A 19,579-nucleotide genomic window follows, 5' to 3' on the forward strand; every position below is an offset into this window, starting at 1 on the left:
CGCATATTTTTCTGACAATCAATCTTACAATCAAAGTTTCACATTCAACCTTTTAGTGTGAAGAACAAAATAAAACCACCTTAAGCATGTCTTATAATATTTCAAAACATTTATTTGAAAATCCAAAGTTCATCACCAATATAAACGACAATTTAGAAAACATGAACAAAAGGAACAAGTGCGCATGTGTGTGATGCTTACTTATGCTGTCTTAGTCCATGTATTTGATACAAACCACAAGCATGTGACTGTGCTCTTTGCAGACGGGTGTGTTGCACTGAGAACACCAGCAGCTGACTTTTCTATCCTTTGCTCTTGGGCAGAGCTGGCACCTCTTCCTCTTTTGGCCCTGGCTGCTCTGAGTGGTGGTGGCATGGCTCTCTTTCATCACCCCACATCTTCCCATTGCCTCAGTTCTTCTGTGGAGATGGGAGAACCTTCCAGAAGGACAACAATCTCTGCAGCACTCCAACAATCAGGACATTATGGTAAAGAGTGGCCAGACGGAAGCCACTCCTCAGTAAACAGCACATGACAGCCCGCTTGGAGTATGCCAAAAGGCACCTAAAGGACTCTCAGACCATGAGAAACAAGATTCTTTGGTCTGATGAAACCAAGACTGAACTCTTTGGATGGAATGCCAAGCGTCACGTCTGGAGGAAAGCTGCTCATCCACTGTGACGCAGTCGCTGGGGATGAACCTTCCTCGACAGTTTGCTAGGAAAAAGATCCCACACATACCGGAAGACTGCCAGGTGGGTCCATTGCCTCTCGGAACACTGGTCCTCCTGTCATCAAGCCTCAGGTAGCGACGGATATCCTCATATCTTCCAACCGACATGGTGGCCTTATACATTGGATTCTGCAGTGGATCCAAAAATAGCTCCAGTGGGGAGACATCCCACCTTTTCTCCATGCCAGCGAGGAGGGTTAAACCAATAAAGGCCTTAAATCCCTCTTTGTTGAGCTCTCTCTCCACTCTGTCCCTTTTGCTGTCGCTATTCTCCATCCTTCTGAATGTGTACACTTTAGAACCTCCTCAATTATGTTGTCACTAATGAACAGATCCCAGGCAACTTTTGGTGACACAACTGTTGACCCCGGCACAGGCCCTGGGCAGCTCCTCAAGATGTTAAGACTAGGGTGTGTGTAGGGGGGGGGGGGGGGGGGGGGGGGGGGGCACAGTCTGTGTCATCTGAATTGGATACCTCAGATTCTTAGTCAGAGGCACCAATGGCTTCCTCATCCAGCATCTGTAAAACCATTTTGGTTGTATATCTGGCAACATTCTTATGAAACTCTTTTTACTCCGTGAGTTAAAAAGGATAAATGAAAACGGTGATTAGTTGAACATTGAAAAACAAGATATTTAATACATATTTTATTAATTACTTAGATTTTATTGTTGTAGGAAAAAGAAAGGTCAGTGTGACGAGTGCAATGCAGTGAATTACATAGGAAATACATACGGGTCATATTTGCCCCACATATGAAAACTTGGGGTTGTGATGCAAAAACAATTTTTACTTAAAAAATAAGAAATTTAAAAAAATAAAACCTAGGATAGTAGAATATTAAAGACACGTTATTTAAGGAATATTAGATGACATTTTTTGGGGGGGGGGGGTCAATACAGCAAAATAACCATTAGGCCGGGTCATTTTGCATCCTAGGTTTAATGAAGTGGCAGCTGCGTTCATATAGATGATGTCGCCATAATAGTCTAGGACCGATTGGAACGTCGACTGAATAATCTGCTTTCAACTATTTAGCGAGAGGCAGGACTGATTTCTATAGAAGACCATTTGTATACTCAGCTTCTAAACTAACACATCAATGTGCAATATCCAAAGTACATATGCTTAAATCAAACTTATTTTTATGCACTCTAGAGAACAACATATACTTAGTTTTACCTGCATTCAGTACTAATATCAGGTCAACAAAGTTTTTCTGTAATACAATGAAGTCAGACTGTATTTCAGATAGAGCCTGGTCAACCGTGGGGCCAATAGAATACACAACAGTATCATCAGCGTACAAGCGCAGGTTAGCATTTAATGAAGCTGCCAGTTGAGGACTGTCATGGTTCAACAAAACTGCTGACACAGGCTGTGAACAAGCGATTCGGTGGTATTCTCTCTTTACTGTGTCGCCACCATGCTATGTACAAAAATCGCTACTTCGATGAAGACAAGAAACAGGGTTTACGTGAAATACATACACAGCTGGACAAGATAGAAACGGACACAGTGACAACCGAGGAAGAGAGGCCACGGACAGACAGAGCTGAAACTTCACTGCTTGACATGCATGATGAAATCCTGGTTGAGAACGAAACGACTAAACAAATGAACAACGAAACAGCACAGCAAGTCAGTGAAATAAATAGGTTTTGATTATGTTTATACTGGTAATGGGGACATACGTAAATGCCAACAAAATAACTTGTTGGTCTGTGTGTGTGTCCTTTATTTAACTAGGCAAGTCAGTTAAGAACACATTTTTATTTACAATGACGGCCTCCCCCAGCCAAACCCAGACGACGCTGGGCCAATTGTGCGCCACCCTATGGGACACCCAATCACAGCCGGATGTGATACAGCCTGGATTCGAACCAGTGACTGCAGTGACGCCTCTTGCACTGTGATGCAGTACCTTAGACCGCTGCGTCCATGTGAGTGTGCTAACTATTTAACTGTACTAGAATGCTTAAAAGGCCCAAATATATATATCAGTTATCGGTATCATTTTTATCGGTATCGGCCAAAAATGTCATATCGGTGCATCACTAATAATAAAACTGACAATATCATTCATTAGAAACAGATCATAATCATTCTGTACCTTATAGACAAACCACAGAACAAGGATGCATCCCAAATGGCATCCTATTCCTTATTTAGTTCACTATTGACCAGAGCCATATAGGCCCTGGTCAAAAGTAGTGCACTATGAAGGGAATAGGGTGCCATTTGGGACTACGCACAGTTCACCCCTAGCTCACCCCTAGCTCTCACCTAAAGGTCAGCTCACCAATAATTTGCCCAAGATGGTGAGATGGACCAAACACCAGGCTTGTGTTAAAGACCAGTCAAAGGTATTAATTTCTGCCTCCTCCTGACAAACGGCACGAATGACCTTCCCGCTTTCCCTCAGAAATGCTAAGCAATTAAATGTATGAAGAGCCCGGCCTGCCATCATGTAAATGTGATTGGATGTGTAACAGGGTAGGTTCGGAATACAGTGGGGTCCGAAATTATTGACACACTTGATAGAGATGAGCAAAAATGACTGTATAAAATACTGAGGTATATTGTATACTAAAAAAAGGGAAATTATATTCTGTTATACTAACACAATTGCTCAGAGAAAGATTTTGTTTAACGAGTAATAATTGTTTTTCTCATACCCCTGTTTCAATACCTTAACCGTGCGAGGATAATGGCATTAAGGCTTTTTTCTAAAATGGGAGGGATCTTAGACCATTTCTCCATACAGAATCCTTCCAGATCCTTGCTATCCATATGGGAGCAAAACAGCTCCATAACATCAAAGGTCCACCACTATTTTTTTTTACAATAGGTATGCAGCCTTATGCTCATGCATTCTCATTTCAATGCCAAACCCACCACTGGTGTGTGTGGCCAAAGAGCTCTATTTTCATGTCATCTGACCAAAGTACCGGTTCCAATCCGAGTGACAACGCTGTTTAGCCAACTCCAGACATTTACATTTGTTGGATGACATGAAAATAGAGCTCTTCAGCCACACACACACCAGTGGTGGGTTTGGCCTCGAAATGAGTAACGAATGATCAGAAATAAACCCCATGCCTAGAGATGGAGAGGCAAATGATATCATTGTAAATCCGTGTGACCTGATCAATTAACTATTTCGATGGCCCGACAAACTGCCTCTTTCAATCTTGGGAAAATAGCAACAATTCAATGTTTTGAAAGATTGATGTGTCGGTGGGGTAATATTGAGAGAGAAGAGAGTTCACTGTGTGTGTGTGTGTGTGTGTGTGTGTGTGTGTGTGTGTGTGTGTGTGTGTGTGTGTGTGTGTGTGTGTGAGAGAGTGGGAGAGAGTGAGAGAGAGTGAGAGAGAGTGAGAGAGAGTGAGAGAGAGTGAGAGAGAGTGAGAGAGAGTGAGAGAGAGTGAGAGTGAGTGAGAATGAGTTAGAGAAATGTGAGAGAGATGTGAAGAGAGAGAGTGAGAGAGAGCGAGAGAGAGTGAGTGAGTGAGAGTGAGTGAGAGTGAGAGTGAGTGAGTGAGAGTGAGTTGAGTGTTTTTGAACTTGAAAGATAAAAGGCTGATTCATATTCTCACAGGCTTGCTCACTGGGTCTAGTGGTGTACAAAACAAAAACAAAAGATTAGCTAAATCACTATGACTAGTACATTCAAACAGCAAAAACACAAAGCATAGCACCCTTCATCCATTCCTCCACTTATTGTGCTCAATGAAAGCAAGAATTAAGACAAGGCTTAACAGTGATGACTTCCAAGCATGGCACACTACATGATTTTCCTGCCCAAAGTAACTCCAGATTATGAACATTATTCTACTAAACATGACACGCCAATCTTCATTCCCAATCAAAGACAACGTCAAGACTATGAGTCACCCGGAAGTTGCTAGAAATTCCTCTGGTACGTCAAATTCTCATTGAATGTTAAACAGCGTGAAATCTTGTAAAAGCCTCCTACCTCCAAAAATACCATAGGCCTAGGCACTGAAGTCAAATATCAGTAACCCTGGAAACAAGCAGTCTCAAAGTAATGTGATGAAGTTAGCAACTTCTGGTTTGATTATTGTTTTGGTATATGGCTAAATAAAGTATTGACTATCCTTTAAATTTAACCAACATAGATTTTGGGCAATATAACCCATCACATTCATAACTAGTTAGGCCTGCCCACGAGGATACTATTGACACACGTCTCACTTATAATTCATTTTAGATGACTCGATAGCCTAAGAAGTAAACTTTTTCAGTTTTCTATTAGGTTTGCTAATCAAAATACTGCAGCCTACAAGACGAATGCAAGTAAAACTAAATGCATGCTCTTCAACCGATCGCTGCCCGCACCTGCCCGCCCGTCCAGCATCACTATTCTGGACGGTTCTGACTTAGATTATGTGGAACACTACAAATACCTAGGTGTCTGGTTAGACTGTAAACTCTCCTTCCAGACTCACATTAAGCATCTTCAATCCAAAATTAAATCGAGAATCGCCTTCCTATTTCGCAACAAAGCATCCTTCACTCATGCTGCCAAACATACCCTTGTAAAACTGACCATCCTACCGATCCTCGATTTCGGCGATGTCATTTACAAAATAGCCTCCAACACTCTACTCAACAAATTGGATGCAGTCTATCACAGTGCCGTCCGTTGTCACCAAAGCCCCATATACTACCCACCACTGCGACCTGTACGCTCTCGTTGGCTGGCCCTCATTCATACTCGTCGCCAAACCCACTGGCTCCACGTCATCTACACATATCTGCTAGGTAAAGCCCCGCCTTAACTCAGCTCACTGGTCACCATAGCAGCAGTCACCCGTAGCACCCGATTAAGGAAGGGATATTTCAATGGTCACCCCTAAAGCCAATTCTTCCTTTGGCTGTTTTTCCTTCCAGTTCTCTGCTGCCAATGACTGGAACGAACTGCAAAAATCACTGAAGCTGAAGACTCATATCTCCCTCACTAGCTTTAAGCACCAGCTGTCAGAGCAGCTCACAGATCACTGCACCTGTAAATAGCCCATCCAACTACCTCATCCCCATACTGTATTTATTTATCTTGCTCCTTTGCACCCCAGTATCTCTACTTGCACATTCATCTTCTGCACATCAACCATTCCAGTGTTTAATTGCTATATTGTAATTACTTCACCACCTATTTATGGCCTTACCCCCCTTATCCTACCTCATTTGCACACACTGTATATAAACTTTTTCTACTGTATTATTGACTGTATGTTTGTTTATTCCATGTGTAACTTTGTGTTGTTGTATGTGTCGAACTGCTTTGCTTTATCTTGGCTAGGTCGCAGTTGTAAATGAGAATTTGTTCTCAACTAGCCTACCTGGTTAAATAAAAGGTGAAAATGTGCTGTAATGGCCTACCGGTACACAGATAACCTAGTTTAGTTGAACGAGATTAGCCTGAAGTGAAAAGTAAATTCAGCAACTCTGAGGACAGTGGAAGTGGATAAAGGAGATTCTTTATTGTTAAAATTAAAAAGCCACGCATTCTGGTCGTTGGCCTTCATCAAGGTTTTACTAATCTCTCGTTGACAGACTATATCTTCGGTTCTGGCCTTCTGTGTTGGTTGTATATGAAAAAGGAAGATGCTTTTATATATTTCAAAATGGCCTCCTATAGGCTAGGGGATCAATCACAATCAGACACAAAACATGATGTGATTGGTTGCAATCAGTTGCAAAAACCTGACCAATAGGTGGCCATTTTAATATACATAGCCTAGGCCCTACAGCTAAACACCTCCTCTAATATTCTATATGTAAAACCCTGAGAACCCCAGCGGCATATTACCCCTTTTAGGTTGGACATTTGTTTCTAGTATTAATGTAAGCCAATTTCAGGTGAATCTGGAGGTTATAAGTCATACAATATCTTTAGAAATGTTGATTTTGACTAGGAACGTGAGTTAGCAAGCTAGTTAGCATCTGCTGGGAATTAAGATAATTTGCAGTTAAAAAAACGCATGTGTTAGGTCTACATAAAAACCTAAGCATAGGTTATTAATAGTGAGATGTGCAATGCCATCTTGTTTCTATATTTGATTGGTCTAATAAAAATGATAATTAGCCTTCAAGAGTCAATTACTCAAAAGTGACTAAATGAAACTGATAAAAATGGGTTTTATCACACATTTTCAGCGGACCTCTTGCCCCAATAGTTGGGCAGGACACCCCTTTTCTATCATTTTTATTTTAATAACTAAAAAGTTGTCAACTGTGTCCACTTATTTTCTGTGTCCATATATCTAATTCTTACCAAACTTTGCTTTTTTTGTGTGAGCGATTTTGTTTTTAAATGTACCTTCCCTGTAAACAGGTAATCTCGTCCCAGGCTAATTGCGCACGGTGTCTTGTGAATGAGATAAGTAAACAAGTGAAAAGTTGCAGAAACCTTACCAAGTCCAAGCCCGACAATGAGACGTCCGACCAGTAGAACCTCCTTACCAGGAGCTGCGCTAAGCACTATTCCCCCAGCTGTGAAAATAAAACTAGCCAGGAGGATGCAGACCCTGCGCCCGAAAACTCCGTTCAACAACCCGCCAGCCAACGCGGACAGCGCGGCAGTAGCCACAGTACTAGAGATCAGAACCTCCTGCCATAAGGCGCTGAGATTCATCTCCCTCTTGAGCAGGAGCATCGCTCCCGAGATCACCCCGGTGTCATAGCCGAACAGAAAGCCACCCAGCGCGGAGAACGCAGCTAGAACATAAACAAACGCAGGTGTGACATCTTGCTGGAACTGTTTACGCGCCTCTCTCTCCAGGTCCCGGGTGGAGGTGGCGGCATTGGCATTGGCAGGGACATCGGCAGCCTGGCTGTTGATGCTCGCGTTGGACGAAGCTTTGATGAGGCTCCGCTCTCCGTCATCGTTCACTTTCTTCCTCCTCTCACCCATCAGGTTGCTCATACTACGAAGATTATAGTCATTGTCGCTCGATTTTCGGGACATAAGGGAAACAAACGCACCCACGAAATGTTCACAGGACTGTAATTGGTTGGTTAATTGTTAAGAGATGTTTGTTGTCCTCACAGTCAAGCAACTGGTCCAAAAACCGTTAATTATTAATAATTCGAGTTGACAGAAGTTGGTTTGTTTCCGTGGTCACAGACTACAGAAGTGTCATCGCAGTGGTAATGATGAGGGTTACTCTTTCATTCTCTCTCTCTCTTGCGCTCTCTCGCTCTGACGTAGAAGGTATTGCTTTCCTGCAAGCTGCCATATAGGCACTGGCCGTGTTCCAGAGAATCAAAATAACTGCAGGTGACTGCCTACTGACTGATTTACCAATCACCTTGCATCATAAATAACCTATAGTGCAGGGCTATTCAACTAGCGGCCCAAAGGACAAGCACTAGCGGTTTTTAGTGGTTTCTTGCACCTTTGTGGCATATTGATATTTTTTATATGAATTTGGCTCTAACATTTTAACGGTTTAAGCTAAAAAATATTATGACCCCCATTCCTGAAAGCTACCAGTCTAACACATATGTGGCTTCGGTTTCCCTTTCTGGTACTCACAAGGACTTGTTAGAAGGGAGTGTTACAAAAAACGCACCTAATGACTGAGGGAAACGAATTCAAAGCATACTTCTTTCAAAATGACTTATTACTTTGAAGAATCTTTTAAATAAAACATAATGGGTGAGCAAGCGTTGTGCCTTTTCGTTTTCTATGATGATCACATTTTTGGGTTGCACATGGATTCACGTTGGTTGAGTGCTCTCCACTTCTATGCAAACTACTTTTAGCAACATTGAATTTTAAGGAAAGTGCTTCATTTGCGTTTGCATTTAATTTTTTTATCCTCAAAATGCTTTGCATGTTTCGTCACAATATTGTTTTGAACTGATGCCCGACTGAGCGTTCTACTCACAGGAAGTTGGTGGCACCTTAATTGGGGATGACGGGCTCGTGGTAATGGCTTGAGCAGAATAAGTAGAATGGTATCAAATACGCCAAACAAACACAAGTTTCCATGGGTTTGATACAATTCCATTCGCTCCATTCCAGACATTATTATCCCTCAGCAGCCTCCACTGGTTCTACTCAATGCATCGTCAATGAGCACATATGAAGATTTCATAAAAAGTGCATTACAGGGGCGGGGAAATACTATGATATTCAAAAGAGGCAAATCATTGTCATCATTTTGATGTCTCCAGATTGACTTTAGATGCAGTATAACGTTAGCTAGTTCAAATTGTGGGTTAGGCCACCAGATTTTAGCTAGCTAACGTTAGCATTGCTAGCTATTTTTTACTAACTTTGCTAACTAATGACAACATTGCCATATGTCTGAAGTAAATTTGACGACATGATAATGCTGGAAAAGTTGTTTCCTACTAAATATTTGACTACTTTAGCAATGTCATTGTATTTCCAGGCACTATAGTGTAATTTAGTCAATAGTAGTTAGCCTCCATCCAGAATGACTAAGTTTACCACTTTTTTTTATTTTATTTATTTTTTATCCCATTTTCTCCCCAATTTTTTCGTGGTATCCAATCGCTAGTAATGTTCTAGGGCACTGCATCGCAGTGCTAGCTGCGCCACCAGAGTCTCTGGGTTCGCGCCCAGGCTCTGTCGCAGCCGGCCGCGACCGGGGGGTCCGTGGGGCGACGCACAATTGGCCTAGCGTCGCCCGGGTTAGGGAGGGTTTGGCTGGTAGGGATATCCTTGTCTCATCGCGCTCCAGCGACTCCTGTGGCGGGCCGGGCGCTGTGCGGCTAACCAAGGGGGCCAGGTGCACAGTGTTTCCTCCGACACATGGTGCGGCTGGCTTCCGGGTTGGAGGCGCGCTGTGTTAAGAAGCAGTGCGGCTTGGTTGGGTTGTGCTTCGGAGGACGCACGGCTTTCGACCTTTGTCTCTCCCGAGCCCGTACGGGAGTTGTAGCGATGAGACAAGATTGTAATTAGTAGTGATTGGATACCACGAAAATTGAGGAGAAAAGGGGATAAAATAAAAAATTTAAAAAACATCTGTGATGTATGGTCATATTTTCCCAAATGACTATAAATAGCATACCGGTTTCATTTAATTTGGTCTTCCACAACATCTCAGCCATTAAGACATCATTGTTTTGTGGTCTCATCATAAAGGGATTTTGTTCAAAATTTTCTCCCTGCTGGATATAATATATTTCTATGGGACTTTACATAGAGTGGCAGGTTTGTTGTTACATTTCTTAAAAGTGACACAGCATATAATATCACATTATATATCATTTAAAAACAGTCGACTTCAGGGAACACTTACATCACTTTTTAGAGTGTAAAAGTTAACTTTGTATTTAACCCACCACTTTGAAAGTGAGAATATCAACATTTTACAGCAATTTCGGGAGTTTTTTTTCCTAATTGGAAAAAACAAAGGCGTGTGGTGTTGGTTGTTGATCGAATGTGTTCCCCAAACAAACATTGTAGACATGTTCTAGTCTCCGGCAAGGGTACTCCTTATAAGGGTAATATGTGACTGACTGGGTTAAGACTTTGTTAGCCTGCTGAGCTAAAGCCGAGGCATTGGTCCTGTGACTTGGAGGGGTCTCTTCAAGGAGGAGGTCAAAGTAATACAGGTGGTTCGTTGACCACGCTCATATGTTAAGTAACTTTTAAGAGACCTGAAAAGTTACATTGTCTGGTGCACGGAAGACCTAAGTCAAACCTATCAGTCAAACTAACACGTCTTCAGGTCTCAGGCAAGGTTGCTCATCACATGGATAGATCACTAAGCCACCTCTTTTGCACTCTCATTAAATAGGGTGCACAGATCTTTCTGCTTCTCTTTATGTCATAGAAAGTGTTGTTGTTGTTGTGCAGTAGGCCTGATTTCGAACCCAGTCTGTTATGTTGGTACCGTGGTCTCTGGGTATGAGGTCAAAGGGGGTGAAATGTAACTGAGGTGGTTCGATGAACCACGCTCTTTTGATGAGTAACCTTGCTGGGGACTTGAAGACTTGTGTTAGCTTCCTGAACTCACCCCTATGGGCTTTTGCTTAGTGGGCTAACACAGTCTTGTGACATGCAGGAGACCTGGTTCGAACTCAGTCAGTCACAAGAGCAAGATTAAATAGGGGTAGGAAAGGATATCCTTAGAAGGGCAATGACAGGGCTATTTTCTTATAGGGGCCAAGTTGCATTTTTTGTGAAACTCCCTTCTATCGTGTCCTGCGTTGCATGTGATCATCATAGCCAAAACAGTTAAAATACTAGAGCCACAGTTATAGGAAGAAAATAAATTCAACATGCCACATTGGCTTCAGAAACCACCAGAAGCTTCTGTTGACCACAGAGAGGGTTTGATTCTATCTGTTCTCCTCTACCTCTCCTGGCTGGCAAAGTACCAGGATGTTGTCTCTGGTTTTGAATCTGAATTTAGAAAACTGAATCTGAATATATAAAGTTGCATTCAGAAAGTATTCACAACCCCTTGACTTTTCCCACAGTTTGTTGTATTACATAATTCATTTAAAATTGATAAAATGTAGATTTTTTGGACACTGTCCATAATGTCAAAGTGGAATTGTGTTACTTTTTTAAAAACAAATTAATAAAAAATGAAAAGTTGAATTGAGTCAATATGTATTCAACCCCTTTGTTATTGCAATCCTGAATAATTTTAGGAATAAAAATATATATTTTTTTACCAGCCATTTTGAAGTTAATAATTATACTTTGGATGGTGTATCAATACACCCAGTCACTACAAATATACAGGCTTCCTCCTAACTCAGTTGGCGGAGATAGAAGGAAACCACTCAGGGATTTCACCATGAGGCCAATGGTGACTTTAAAACAGTTAGAGTTAAATGGCTGTGATAGGATTAAATTGAGGATGAATAATCCACATTGTAGTTAGTCCACAATACTAACCTAAATGACAGATTGAAAAGAATGGAGCCTGTATAGAATAAAAAATATTCCAAAACATGCGTCTTGTTTGCAAACAGACACTAAAGTTATACCGCAAAAAATTAGGCAAATCAATTAACTTTTTGTCCTGAATACAAAGCGTTATGTTTGGGGAAAATCCATTACAACACATTACTGAGAACCACTATCCATATTTATATTTAGTGGTGGCTGCATCATGTTATGGGTATGGTTGTAATCTTTAAGGACTGGGGAGTTTTCAGGATAAAAAATAAATGGAAGGGAGCTAAGCACAGCCAAAATCCTAGATTAAATCCTTGTTGTCTGCTTTCCACCAGACACTGGGAGAGGAATTCACCTTTCAGCAAGACAATAACCTAAAACACCAAATCTACACTGGAGCTGCTTACCAAGAAGACAGTTAATGTTCCCGAGTGGCCGAGTTACAGTTTCGACTTAAATCTACTTGACAATCTATGGCAAGACCTGAAAATGTTTGTTTAGCAATGATCAACAACCAATTTGACAGAATTATTTTGAAAAGAATAATGGGCAATGTTGCACAATCCGGGTGTCTAAAGTTCTTAGAGACTGACCCAGAAAGACTCACAGCTGTAATCGCTGCCAAAGGTGCTTCTGCAAAGTATTGACTCAGTTGTGTGAATACTTATGCAAAATATATATTTATGTATTTCATAGTTTTTTTCCAAACATTTCTAAAAATATCTTTTCAATTTGACCCTATGGGGTAAAAAAATAAAAATAAGAATACATTTTGAATTCAGGCTCTAACACAACAAAATGTGAAATAAGTCAAGGGGTATGAATACTTTCTGAAGGCACTGTATGAAACTTTGATAAGCTTGAAATTATAGTTTGTAAACTTGATACACAGACAATTAATCCAATATCGAACATATTTCAACTGAATATATAAATATATACACTACCGTTCAAAAGTTTGGTGACACTTAAAAATAATACTTTTTTTAAAGAAAAGTACGTTTTTTTGTCCATTAAAATAACATCAAATTGATCAGAAATACAGTGTAGACATTGTTAATGTTGTAAATTACTATTGTAAGCTGGAAACGGCTGATATTTTTATGGAATAGGCGTACAGAGGCCCATTATCAGCAAACATCACTCCTGTGTTCCAATGGCACATTGTGTTAGCTAATCCAAGTTTATCATTTTAAAAGGTGAGTTGATCATTAGAAAACCCTTTTGCAATTATGTTAGCACAGCTGAAAACGGTTGTGCTGATTAAAGAAGCAATTAAGCTGGCCTTCTTTAGACTAGTTGAGTATCTGGAGCATCAGCATTTGTGGGTTCGATTACAGGCTCAAAATGACCAGAAACAAAGGACTTTATTCTGAAACTCGTCAGTCTATTCTTGTTCTGAGAAATGAAGGCTATTCCATGCGAGAAATTGCCAAGAAACTGAAGATCTCGTACAACGCTGTGTACTACTCCCTTCACAGAACAGTGCAAATTGGCTCTAACCAGAATAGAAAGAGGAGTGGGAGGCCCCGGTGCACAACTGAGCAAGAAGAGGACAAGTACATTAGAGTGTCTAGTTTGAGAAACAGATGCCTCACAAGTCCTCAACTGGCAGCTTCATTAAATAGTACCCGCAAAACCTGTCTCAACGTCAACAGTGACGAGGCGATTCCGGGTTGCTGGCCTTCTAGGCAGAGTTGCAAAGAAAAAGCCGTATCCAGACTGGCCAATAAAAGATAAAGATGGGCAAAAGAACACAGACACTGGACAGAGGAAGATTGGAAAAAGTTGTTATGGACAGACGAATCTTAGTTTGACGTGTTCGGATCACAAAGAAGAACATTTGTGAGACGCAGAAAAAATGAAACGGTGCTGGAGGAGTGCTTGACGCCGTCTGTCAAGCATGGTGGATGCAATATGATGGTATGGGGGTGCTTTGGTGGTAGTAAAGTGGGAGATTTGTACAGGGTAAAAGGGATCTTGAAAAGGGAATACTATCACTCCATTTTGCAACGCCATGCCATACCCTGTGGACGGCGCTTAATTGGAGCCAATTTCCTCCTACAACAGGACAATGCACAGCTCCAAACTATGCAAGAACTATTTAGGGAAGAAGCAGTCACCAGATCTCAACCCTATTGAGCTGTTTGATCGTATGGTATGTAAGAAGTGCCCATCAAGCCAATCCAACTTGTGGGAGGTGCGTCAGGAAGCATGGGGTGAAATCTCTTCAAATTACCTCAACAAATTTACAACTAGAATGCAAAAGGTCTGCAAGGCAGTAATTGCTGCAAATGTAGGATTCTTTGACGAAAGCAAATTTTGAAGGACACAATTATTCAATTAAAAACTTTGTCAACGTCTTGACCATACTTCCTATTCATTTTGCAACTCATTTAATGTATGTTTTCATGAAAAACAAGGACATTTCTAAGTGTTTGTTCAGAACATTAACCATCTGTGTACGCTTCTTTTGTACTGTTCTGTAGTTTCAACCCGATGATTCGTCTGATAAACAAAGAACTTTGCATCCTGCAGGCCCAGGCATGGGTCAAAGCTGGCGAGACATTCAATGACATCTTCACAGACGAATCAACCGTGGCCCTTGAGCAATTTGCTCAAAATTGCTATAGAAAAAAAACATCAAACAAGCAGGGTCCCAAGCATCTGCTCAAACTCCATTTGTGTGGAGCAATTTCTCACCAGGGACCAGGCCCAAATTTGATTTCTGTTGGCAAGTTCAGCTATTTACAAAGCAAAAGGTACATACAATATTGTAGCCTACATCTCATGGACTGCTATGTGTTCCACAATAATTCACTGTTGCCTCCTTTTTCAGGTATCATGGCTCAAGATTTGAGGAAGAAATCGTCAAGAGATATGCTGGACCCTGTGTCAGAGAAGTGTTTCTGGGACCACATCGTTTCTTTCAATTATAGCAATATTTTGTTACGTTTAGGCCTATTTAGATGTATATTTCTAGTAATTGTACTAAATGTTGGCTGTTTGGCTAAATGTATTTTTTCCCTTCTCCAAATGCAGACAATGACCCAAAACACACTTCCGCCCGGGTTTGTATTGCAAACGAGGGCATAAACTGGGTCAAGATGCCAGCAGAGTAAGTAGACCTTTATGTAGTGAAATAAAATATCTACAACACCTACGGTAGGCCTACAGTATATCTAAAAATGTAGGTCTCCTGATTTAAACCCGATCGAACTTGTTTAGCATCAACTGAAACTTTCAGGTATGAAGGGAAGACCCAGATACAGACCACGTCGAATAAACAATAGTTTAATGTTCCAAACAGGGACAGGCAATGGACAGGTCAAGGCAGTCAGGGGTCAGAAAACCAGAGGTGGGGCAACGGTACCGGATGGCAGGTAGGCAGAGATCAGTAATCCAGAGGGGGGCAGAGGTAACGGTCGGCAGGCAGGCTCAGGGGCAGGTAGGCTCAGGGGCAGGCAGAGTGGTCAGGGAGAGGCAGAGTGGTCAGGACAGACAAAGGTCAAAACCAGGAGGGCGAGAAAAGTGAAATTGGGAAACCGCAGTCGCTGAGAAACAAACCACTGGTTGATTGGAACAAACAAGACGAACTGGCACAGACAGAAAACACAGGTATAAATACACAGGGAATAACGAGGAAGATGGGCGACACCTGGACGGGGGTAGAGACAATCACAAGACAGGTGAAACAAATCAGGCTGTGACAGAAACATCAATCCATAACTCTGCTAAGCCTACAAGCAAAGATGAACTGTTCAAGGCCATCAATACGCTTTGGCTAGAGAAATTGACGAAACAACAATGCAACAAATGCATTGATCATCTCAGCAAGGTTTGGTCATGGTCATGGAGCTGGGTGGAAGTGCAACTAAAATGCATTGTATAATGTATTTTTTCTCGTTATTTTATTAACGAAAGCATAAAGATGTTGATGAAGAAATACTGTACTGCTGTTTTGAGTTAGAAATGTAACATTTTAGAGTACTTAATCATAGAATACATTGAAGTTAGGGGATTTTCACACCTACAGTAGCCAGGCTATAAAGAGTATTGTCCTGCTAATAGGGCTACACCTGCTATAGTACTACAGTACAATTGTGCAAAACAAGTGTTTGAAAACCTGTTTTCAAAATGCCTCCAACTGTCCATCAGTACTGTAAATAAAAACCCAGCATCTTGTTTACACCTTGTTTACATTATTTATTGTAACCACAATGTCACAAATAATTTGTATCTACCTTTTAGAGATTGGGATTTACAAATGTGTCAATAAAAACCCAGCATCTTGTTTACACCTTGTTTACATTATTTATTGTAACCACAATGTCACAAATAATTTGTATCTACCTTTTAGAGTTTGGGATTTACAAATGTGTCATTTTTTGTTAAATCCATTTAACAAAACATGTAACAGACATTTAAATCCCGAATTCATATATGAGGGGCATTTTTCACGCCATTATTAGTTACATTGTTTTAGTTTGAACGTGCAGACAGGCACTAAGAACAGCGGGAACGTTTCCCTAGTCGGCGCCATTATTAGTGCAATGCCCCTTAAAGTGTTGCTCTGTGCTCCCCAGTGGGGTGGGGTGGGGTGGTTGTCCACCCCCTCCCCCTTTATCCTCCTCCCTTCCCCATGGGCTACGTAGGTCTGTCTTCTGTGCGCTGCGTTCTGTCCCGTGCCCCCTGCCCTCGTGCCTTGAACCTCGTGCGCCCACCGCTATCTCAGTGACTAAAGCTGGAGAACTGCAAGGCAATCCCACTGTGCGCCACTCGGGAGCCGGGAGCCGGGAGTCCTGCTAATAGCCTACCCTAGAAACGTTGTTTGCAGAATTCACAGCCTGCTCTGCTTGTGAAAAACCGGGTAAATAATACATCTGTGAGAATATCTAAGGGGCTTTTATATAATTCTAAATTATTTAATAATAATACGTTTAAAAAATAACTATATTTTGGAGATGCTTTCGTTTTCAAATAACCTAAAGTGAGCGAGAAAAAGGCCATTCTTGAACATGGGGTGAGACATCATGACTAATTTGTAAATAAAGCCAGTTTGTTATATAGAATGATTTATTTATGTTTTTAGATGGAGAGAAACCGAAAGCCCACCATTGCCTCATGGTCTCGGCCGGCATGGAACCAGCATCTGTAGCAACGCAGTTTGCACAGCGGTGCATTGTCGTAGACTGCTGCGCCACTCAGGAGGCCCCATCCACAAAGTTTTTTAATGCTGATCAATTGCCTTGCACAAAGTATCAAAATAAAGTAAACAATTGTTGGAAAAATTACTTGTGTCATGCACAAAGTAGATGTGCCAAAACTATAGTTTGTTAACAAGAAATTTGTGGAGTGGTTGAAAATGAGTTTTAATGACTCCAACCAAAGTGTATGTAAACTTCCAACTTCAACTGTACATCCTGGTCAAGGAGAAAACGCTGCGTCACCATCTGACTGTTGCTGTGAACAACTATTTTTGTATTCCTGTGACTAAGGCATCATCCTTCAGTACCAGAACAACACGGCCACTGTCAGCGTCATACCAGATGAGTACAGGGTGAAGGTTCTGCCGGTCTTCAACTTGATTTATTGATTGATTGTTTTAATGATTCATTGATGTGTTTAATGATTCATTCATTGATGTGCCAAAACAGTGTGTTGTTAAACTACTGAGACGGTGTACACTGTACAGTATTTTCCTGTATGTTGATCAGTCCGTTTATGTGTCATTATAGAGTTTTTGCAGATTGCACTAGGCGGGTGGATCTGAGCCCGCTTGAGACGAACTGTAGGTTTGATTCGTGTGGGTGGAATGACATGGCTTGTTCTCCTATGGAGCAGGCTGCTAAGGAGCGTAAAAAAGCAGGCATCTGTGTGAACTGGAGACAACTCACCAATGGGACCTGTGGTAATTTAACTTTTTTTTTTATTCTTAAGCTTCCTAAAATATGTATTGGTGTTTGGAAAATCAACTGAGACATTGATTACATTTTATTTGTATTTGTGTATTTAAAAAAAAATCATTCATCCAACATGGTGTACTGGTGCTGGGGAAATTCATTAAGATCCAAGGACAAGAAGGGAGAAATAACATTTATTCACTAAATTACTTTGTTAATTTCTTCAGTTGTCGGGTGCCCAACAGGGATGGTGTACATGGAGTGTCAAGGCCAGTTGGATGACTTCTGTTGTGAATGAATTCTGCTACCTTGCTCCTTATAATACTGTCTTGGTCGGTGTGTTGAGGGTATACCGTACGGAAAGTGCAAAACAATGGCTTAATGTTCCCTTAGTATAATAGGTTTTTCAGCTAGTGCACATCGGTCGAAAGGCCTTTTTCTATATTGCATATACTCTGTTCCAGTGCAGGAAGTTGACCATTGTATGTATCATATTGTTGATTGTATGTATTCCATAGATTTCACATAGGAAATCTTCCACTGATCAACACAGCACTTTTCAATCTAAAAGACTGCATCTCCAATTTTAAAATGATTTTCTTATTTTATTGAAATGTTTATTTTAGTTATACGAGTACTGTATGTTTGCCAATCGTTTCATGAACTGTAACCACATTGATTTTGTGGATTTAATTTAAATAAAGTACTGAAGCGTCTACATTGAATAACCATTTACTTCACACAATCAGTTGACTTTCATTGATTAATTTGCACTAGCATAAGTATTTATTAAGATTCATCTGAGACATTAACATCAGTATTGATTAGCTGAATTCAACGAAAGTTGCTAATTCAGTGCTAATCCTATCAGAGATGTATATGTACATTATTACCTACCAATCAGGATCAGTTTCTATGGCAATTCTATGGCTGCCAGGGTTTCTCAACCTTTCCTCTCCGGGGCCTACTGAGACACCCGTCAAATCTGGAGACCACCTGTAAGAATAGTACATATATTTTCTGAGATAACATTTTAAAGAGGAAACCCCACTGAAATTAAACGGCGCAATGTCGCTAACACAAACCCTTTAGTCTTCATATTAAACAAGAATAATATATTAACATTTAAAACAACTAACAGTGCTCTTCCATAAAATGTTGCCGTCTTGTTGCTGATGTTTTTCTATTCATGTTGGCATGTTGTTAGTTTATTACGTTTTTCCATAGACCCGTCAGAACTCTGTAGGCCCACTAGGTGTTCTAGCTCCCCTGGTTGAGAACCATTGTTCCACAGCCTCCTGTCCCATCCTCAGTTGAGGGAGAACAACATTGTTTGAAACTCTATATCAAAGACCTGGAAGACTTTGAATTGGCATGGCTACACCCTGCCTTCGAAAAACATTCATGAGTTTCATGAGGGAGGAAAAAGCACCTTAATCACTGCAAGTCTGTAGAAGATTTATACTTTAACTCTACATGACAGGCTTGTAAAATACGTTGTTTTTAGTAGTAGGACTCAAGGAGAGGATTTACAGTGTATCACGGAGTCTCTCATATGATATTCTCTCCATGAGGACAGCGGTTGTGTGTGTGTAAATGTGTGAGCGTGTTTGTGTGTGTAATTGTGTTTTGCATCTGTGCCATAGTGTTCCGTGAACCTTGTGGACTCTCTTCTCCAGGATACCTATGGATGGGTACTACCTCTCTCATGGACACTCATGTTTTTTAGGGGAAGAACTACATGTTGACATGATCAAAGAGTTTGCGAGTTGTGGCCTGCGGTTACTGACTACTGTAGAATGGATGTTATCGTTTCAGCCAATCAACATCCAGGATCCAAACTACCTGTGTTATGATACCTCTTTGAGATAAAGGTTTGCTCTTTGACCAAAGTCCAGTCAGTGAAGTCCTCTGCCACTTTAACACATCTCTCCATCTCCTCGTGAGACCTCTGCTGCTGAACTGGTAAAAACGTTTTTTTTTAAATCAATATATTGTATTTCACAACATTCCTTGTGTTAGAT

The 19,579-nt window shown here is 41.0% G+C and overlaps 1 protein-coding gene and 1 long non-coding RNA gene across 2 annotated transcripts in view; one reads left to right on the forward strand and one right to left on the reverse strand.

Moving 5' to 3' along the window:
* The window catches only part of LOC129865286 (proton myo-inositol cotransporter-like), a 68,901-nt gene extending 60,888 nt beyond the window's left edge, over positions 1-8,013 (reverse strand). The window contains exon 1 of the mRNA XM_055937942.1: positions 7,176-8,013. Within this exon, the coding sequence (XP_055793917.1) occupies positions 7,176-7,728 (553 nt within the window). The 5' untranslated portion in view covers positions 7,729-8,013. The remainder of the gene's footprint in view (positions 1-7,175) is intronic.
* Positions 8,014-16,315: 8,302 nt separating this feature from the next.
* Positions 16,316-18,201, forward strand: LOC129864802 (uncharacterized). The gene is made up of 3 exons (XR_008761249.1): positions 16,316-16,522; positions 16,745-17,563; positions 17,783-18,201. It is a non-coding gene; the product is annotated as an uncharacterized LOC129864802 (long non-coding RNA).
* The last annotated feature ends 1,378 nt before the right edge of the window (positions 18,202-19,579 follow it).

This window comes from Salvelinus fontinalis, chromosome 11 (genome assembly GCF_029448725.1).
Source record: "Salvelinus fontinalis isolate EN_2023a chromosome 11, ASM2944872v1, whole genome shotgun sequence".
In the NCBI taxonomy this organism is placed as follows: Eukaryota; Metazoa; Chordata; class Actinopteri; order Salmoniformes; family Salmonidae; genus Salvelinus; species Salvelinus fontinalis.